At 37.2% G+C, this 6,272-nt stretch overlaps 3 protein-coding genes across 5 annotated transcripts in view; 1 reads left to right on the top strand and 2 right to left on the bottom strand.

Annotated features, from left to right (window-relative positions):
- The window catches only part of stk10 (serine/threonine kinase 10), a 38,538-nt gene extending 37,833 nt beyond the window's left edge, over nt 1-705 (bottom strand). Inside the window, exon 1 of one of the 3 annotated variants that reach the window (XM_065287601.2) lies at nt 1-705. The gene's annotated coding sequence lies outside the window, so the exon portion shown is untranslated. The other 2 variants (XM_065287600.2, XM_065287602.2) reach the window with 2 other exon arrangements.
- A 163-nt stretch (nt 706-868) lies between these two features.
- LOC135776730 (cytokine-like protein 1) lies at nt 869-1,788 on the bottom strand. The gene is made up of 4 exons (XM_065287604.1): nt 1,612-1,788; nt 1,498-1,542; nt 1,191-1,337; nt 869-1,068 (listed from the first exon to the last, which is right to left on the bottom strand). Exons 1-4 carry the CDS (start codon nt 1,765-1,767, stop codon nt 1,009-1,011), a joined length of 408 nt encoding a protein of 135 aa, XP_065143676.1. The 5' UTR covers nt 1,768-1,788; the 3' UTR covers nt 869-1,008.
- A 4,109-nt stretch (nt 1,789-5,897) lies between these two features.
- stk32a (serine/threonine kinase 32A) overlaps nt 5,898-6,272 on the top strand; it is a 68,793-nt gene continuing 68,418 nt past the window's right edge. Inside the window, exon 1 of the mRNA XM_065287599.2 lies at nt 5,898-6,051. The gene's annotated coding sequence lies outside the window, so the exon portion shown is untranslated. The remainder of the gene's footprint in view (nt 6,052-6,272) is intronic.

Here is a 6,272-nt window from a genome sequence, read left to right as displayed (position 1 = left end):
GAACAAGACGACTTCAGAAACGGTCAAAAGTATCCAGTACTCCACATATTCACCACTTCAAACGAAAAATAAAATTGTACTGCAGTCCTTCACAGACTGTTCACAGATCAGTGACACAAACTCACATGTTCACCTGTCCACTCGCTGCCGCTGATGATGATGATGCTGCTGCTTCTGCCTGGGAGTGTTATGCGTTTAAGAGATACACTAAACCACGCCCACCCCGCCGAGTCACGCCCACGTTACACACCCAAAGCATTATGGGATTTGCAGTTATTTTCCACGTGTTATCCGGGCTTTAGCTACAAACAGGCGCATATACCTATAGCGATCCTTATAAATCTGGCATTATTATTTATTTTGATATTGATATTTAAAATAAATCAAGTCAAGGTACACATTTAGGCTTATGAGTCCAAAACAGAGAATTAACCGAAACTCTATCAGAGAAATAAACCAACTGTTGCACACAACCTCCACCTAGCGGTTACATGCAGTAACGAGTATGCCTGCTATTTCATCAAGTTGGTCACTATCACGATACATAAAAAATAAACACGATTAATATAAACTTTTTTTTACATATGGTGAAACTACTTACATGTAAAGATAAAATAAAAATAAAATTTCAAGAAAGAAATCTAGCTTGTTAAAGTGTCCTGGAGTGTGACTTTACATCAAAACATGTTATTTTTAACATATTTCATTTTTTTTACATTATGTGTGGTGTGTACAACCTCATGTTAGTTTAAATATTAAATTTTTAAGATAATGTGACACTCCACATGAATTTTACGCTGATTTGCAGTATTAGATAAGGCGCTTATGAAATATATAGTTTGAAATTATTTACAGTAAAGTAACTCAGTGCTTGCTTGTTCATTTATTAAATTTTTATTGACACTATACAACTCAAAATATGGAAAAACAGTGTCAAATGATGATTGAGGATTGATTACATCTGATTCCATGATGAATATAAAATCACCCTCATCCAACTTCTTTATTTTAACCTCTCCATCTTCTGCGCTGTAATGCTGCACAGTTATTAGAGGTGAAAACCAAGTCCTGAAACACATCAACAAGCATTTCAATCTCACTGAAATAAAATAAAAGCATTCAGAATTTAAAATGAATATGATAATTGTTGTTATATGGTTAAATAACAAAAATAAAAATGCTTGTCCTACCCCATGACATTTTTGGGACATGAAGGTATAGAGCTGCCTGATCAAACCAACAAGGGTATGCACTTCCCTGCTATTTGTACACCGCCGTTCTCGCAGGTTATCCAGTGCAGACAGATAAGAGATCATAGTGGGCATCACACAGGCGTTCTGTCATCATTACAGTAATAATATAAAAGTGTTATCTCAGCACTTTTACATACTGTATATACTGTACATACATGCATACACATATATAAATGTTTTAAAATACAATGTTTAGAAACAATTAAAAGCAATTTATATCTGCAGATTTGTCTTTCTCACTTACATGAACATCAATGTACAGGTCAGGCAGATGAGCTGTGCATCTATACTGCAACAGAAAGCAGAAAATAAGAGCAATGATAGGTGTTCTCATATCTGAGACTTTTATAAGACTTACAGTGTAAGGGTCTTGTTTAATGTCCTCCGCTCTTCTAGTGATCTCTCTAGCCATAGTCAAGACTTTGGTATAACAGGTCGGTGGTATGGGGTACGGCTGAGCCCAAGCCACGGGTATCAGGACCAGAACCAACCACGTGTACTTGTATGCAAGCATAGTGACTGCAGTCTGCAAAAACCTCACTGCTCATCACTGCATTTATACTCTGCAGATTTAAACATGTTGTGTTCATTACAAACACATGACATGATATATGAACCAATTAAACAGGAATTCACATCATTCTTCTAGCCACATTCTTATAAGTATGTTGCCAAAATGCTGTTGCTGGTGTTCGTTTAGCCAGATATCTTGAAAGAATAATCAGAAAAAGTTTGTAAAAAGAAACAAGTTTAGTTTTGGCCCAAAAATGCACGTCTGTATTCAGAATTTTAATCAATGAGGTTTGGTAAAATGTACATTAAGGACAAACTTTTGAAAGATAATTCTCCAAAAAAACAACAACTCGGCCACAAAACCATTAAAAATAAAAAATTACAATATCATCTTTTAAGGCAAGGGAGCCATTCTTGTACCACCCTATTATGGGCAATATGTTTGCCATTAGAGTAGTAAAACAGAAATAGTTTCTTAAAAGTTTTCCTAATAGTAAAATCTCTTTTTTTTAACCCATCAATAGAAAGTCTGTAATTTAAAAAATTTTGATTATTCTTTTCATCATAAAAATCTATTTGACATTTCAAATAGATCAAATCTCTAAGTTTGCACTGAAACAAATTCAATCAAAAAAGTGAATTTATTTGATTAGTCCACACAACAAGAACATCTTTCAACATTAATTTATGTACCATTTCATTTCCCTTCCAAAAAACAAAATGACCTTGGGTGGTAACTGGTTTTGTGGGGTGGTTCACTGTGACAGGGTGGTATGAACAAAATGTTTCTCTGCTGGTTTCGGTTCAAAATACCCCACAGATCTTTTATTTTAGCATGTCCAAAATCACTCTATTTGGGGGGGAGGAAAAAAGTGCTGTTTTCATGTCTATACCTTTAAATTTAAAAGAGCTGCTACTCCTCCTTATCACCTTCCCTTACTGAAGAGACAGTCGCTATTTCTTAATCGAAGGCTGCAGCCTCCAGAGGTCACATATGCAGGCTGCATACGTCATCAGTTAACTGAGCATTACATTCACAAGTTATAAGCATATTACAACAATTTACGATTAACTAAGATAAGTAATAACTAAGAAGAACCAAGAACTAATAACAGACAACTTTAAAATTGTTACTCTTCTAAAATAAGTCTTGATGACGTAGCCCAAAAAATCGACCATTCCGAGTGAAAAAACGGCCAGTAAGCGCTGAGAAAAAAATTAATGAAAGTTTAAGGTGTATTTAGAAAGGAGTGTAAATACATTATAAAATGTAACATTATTCATTAATCACAGTTAGCGTGCAAGTGAGTGTACGAGTAAGTGTGCACGTGAGCATGTGAGTGAGTGAGTCAGTGTGCAAAGTAAGTGTGGGAGCGCGTGAATGTGTGTGTGTGCGATTGAATAAGTGTGCGAGTGAGCGTGTCAGTGTTTTTCGAGTTAGTGTGTGCGTTAGTGGGTTAGTGAGTGAGTATGTATGTGTGTGAGCTAAAAAGTATGTATGTGAGTGAGTTGACATGTGTGTGCAAGTGAGTGAGTGAGTGTTTGCAAGTGTGTCGTAAATGAGTGTGCAAGTGATTGTGTGTGTGTGTGTGTGTGTGTGTGTCCGTGTGTGGGCAAATGTGTGCAAACAAGTGTGCGTGTGTGCAAGTGAGCATGTGTGTGTGTGTGTGTGTGTGTGTGTGTGCGCGAATGATTGTGCAAATAATTGTTTGTGTGTGTGCGTATGTGTGTGCAAATGAGTGTGTGCAAATGAGTAAGTGTGCGAGCGTGTGATTGAGGCGAGTGTGTGTGAGTGAGTTTATGAGTGTGCAAATGAATGTTGGTGTGTGTATGTGTGTGTAAGTGAGTGAGTGAGTGTGTGTACGACTGAATAAGTGTGCAAGTGAGCCTGTGATTGTTTTTTGAGTTTGTGTGTGCGTTAGTGGGTAAGTGAGTGAGTATGTACTGTATGCGAGTGACAGTGTGTGATTTAGTGAGTGTGAGTGAGTGTGTGAGCTAAAAAGTGTATATGTGAGTGGTGTGCGCAAGTGAGTGCATGTGTGTGTGCAAGTAAGTGTGTTTGTGTGTGTCCGTGAGTGTGCAAGTGTGTGCGAATGAGTGTGCGTGTGTGAAAGTAAGCGAGTGTGTGTGTGGTGGCACGTGAATGAGTGTGTAAGTGAGTGAGTATGTGTGTGCCCGCACGGATGAGTGAGTGTGCAAATTTTTGTTTTTGTGTGTGTGTGTGTGGGAGAGAGAGAGAGTGAGTGAGTGTGCAAGTGAGTGTGCATGTGTGTGCAAGTGAGTGAGTAAGTGTGCAAGTGAGTGTGTGTGCATGAATGAGTGAATGTGCAAATGATTGTTTGTGTGTGTGTGTGTGTGTGTGTGTGTGTGTGTGTGTGTGTGTGTGTGTGTGTGTGTGTGTGTGTGTGTGTGTGTGTGTGTGTGTTTGAGTGAGTCAGTAAGTGAGTAAGTGTGCATGAGTGAGCTGAATAACATTCAGCCTTGAAAAGACTTTTTAGGACATTTTTGTGCCTTATGCATCTCTTCAAATGTTGTGCACTCATTTCATAGAATGAATCAACTTTTCAAATAGATAAACCAACACAAACTGTTGTATATCTCAATCTTCTATTGAAGACATTGAGTATTTTTTTAAAGTACAGACTGACGAACTCAGTGTTAACAGACTAGGCAAATGTTAACTGGAATTAGTTGTTTCAGTGGGTTAAAAAAACAGCATACAGATATCCAGGTGAATGGTTCACAAACTCTTACAATATGATGGCAAAATATGAAAATATGATACACTTAATGTTGGGTAAACAGGTGAAATACACTATACAAGCATATACTTAAAATAAAATCAATGTAGATTTTACCAGAAAGTTGAACGGTCACAGAACAGTAATCTAAGCTTATACTGCTATTTATCATCATTTAATACTTTTTTAATAGTTGAATAACTTAACACAACATCTGTTTTAAAGAAAATAATGAGCTTCATAAATGTTACGTATCTACCTGTATGTTTAGTTTCATATGGTCACCTACCGTTACATTTTGATACATGAGTGAAGTACAGAAAATACAAACTGCTACAGCAAGTGAAATAAATGTCTAGAACACCATATACAATCTGGATATATTTGTCAGGACTCAGGACATTAACCCTAACATATAGACAGAGAAACAGGCAGATTTTGATCTATGGACAAACTGTGCAGGTGTTTGAAATCATTCAGTGTTTAGCACCAGAGGGCAGCATAACTTTGTAGCAGTTTATTGCTTTTAAACCGAGTTTGACCTTCGGTGCTAAGAACAAAATAACAGTCAGGTTAGCTTCTGATAAGAAAACAGATCTAATATAAAAATTCACACTAATAAGTAGCCTATATGTGCTGTGTTAGTCTATTTAGTCAAAGGTGTCTTGTCCACTTATAAATGCTAGTTAAGCTATTAAAAGAGCTGCGTATGCACGAGGCATCTAATCTTGTAAAGTACTCTGCTGTGCCAAGAGTGTAATGGTGATTTGGCTTGAATGTGAGAGATCCTATCACATTTACTTACTAAACACTCACAAAGACCAATGACACACAGCAAATTCATTATAGCCTAATGTGTCAATATCAGGAAGAATGATAAAATATGTATATTAAAATCCTCCATGACCTTCATGTCATCACAACCTTAAGAATAATGACTGATGAGGGTTGAAATGGTTTAAAATGCACATGTCAGTCTCCAACAAATTCAGTTTTCATATTGACTTCATACAAGTTTTATACAAGTAAAAGATATTTTCATTTATGTAACCTCCTGACACAGACAGAGATTCATCTGTGAGGTCTCTCAAGCTTCTTGTATGATTTTGATGTCACATGAAAACAAAATGCCTTCCTGAATGTCAGTTATAACACTAGTTTTGATCAGCACAACAACATTAAAAACACAGCTGCACTGATCTGTGATCAGCTCTCCCTAACGCACTGATCTGTGATCAGACAGGTGATATGTGCGATGACAGGAGGTTATATCAGGATGCTGCATGTGTACGCGTGTGTGCGCGCGGCTGCGTGCGCGTCATCTCTCTCTCTCTCTCTCTCTCTCTCTCTCTCTCTCTCTCTCTCTCTCTCTCTCTCTCTCTCTCTCTCTCTCTCTCTCTCTCTCTCTCTCAGCATTGCGGTGCAGAAGTTGTGCGGGATAGTCTTCATATATTTGTCCCAACATTCCCATTTCAACTGCGTCTGATCTAGGATCAGTTATGGCTTTATCAGCGGAGCTCTGAATGATACGGTGATGTAATACGGTAGGTGTATGTTTGTGTGTTTGTTTTTGTGTATATAGCGCTATAAACACTGTGATCTTCAGCTACAGGTCTGTGTGTGTCTGTGTGTTTATACAGATCTGTTCAGTCAATTATTATGTGTAGTCACACTGACTCGAGTTTATTTATGTTGGTCACATTTAACTGCAGATACAGAATAATATGAGAGAATAACATATTACTTAACAATTATGCATTACAAA

This window comes from Paramisgurnus dabryanus, chromosome 18, assembly GCF_030506205.2.
Source record: "Paramisgurnus dabryanus chromosome 18, PD_genome_1.1, whole genome shotgun sequence".
Taxonomy (NCBI): Eukaryota; Metazoa; Chordata; class Actinopteri; order Cypriniformes; family Cobitidae; genus Paramisgurnus; species Paramisgurnus dabryanus.
Note: the sequence above shows the minus strand (reverse complement) of the source record. Positions and strands in the feature narration are given on the sequence as shown.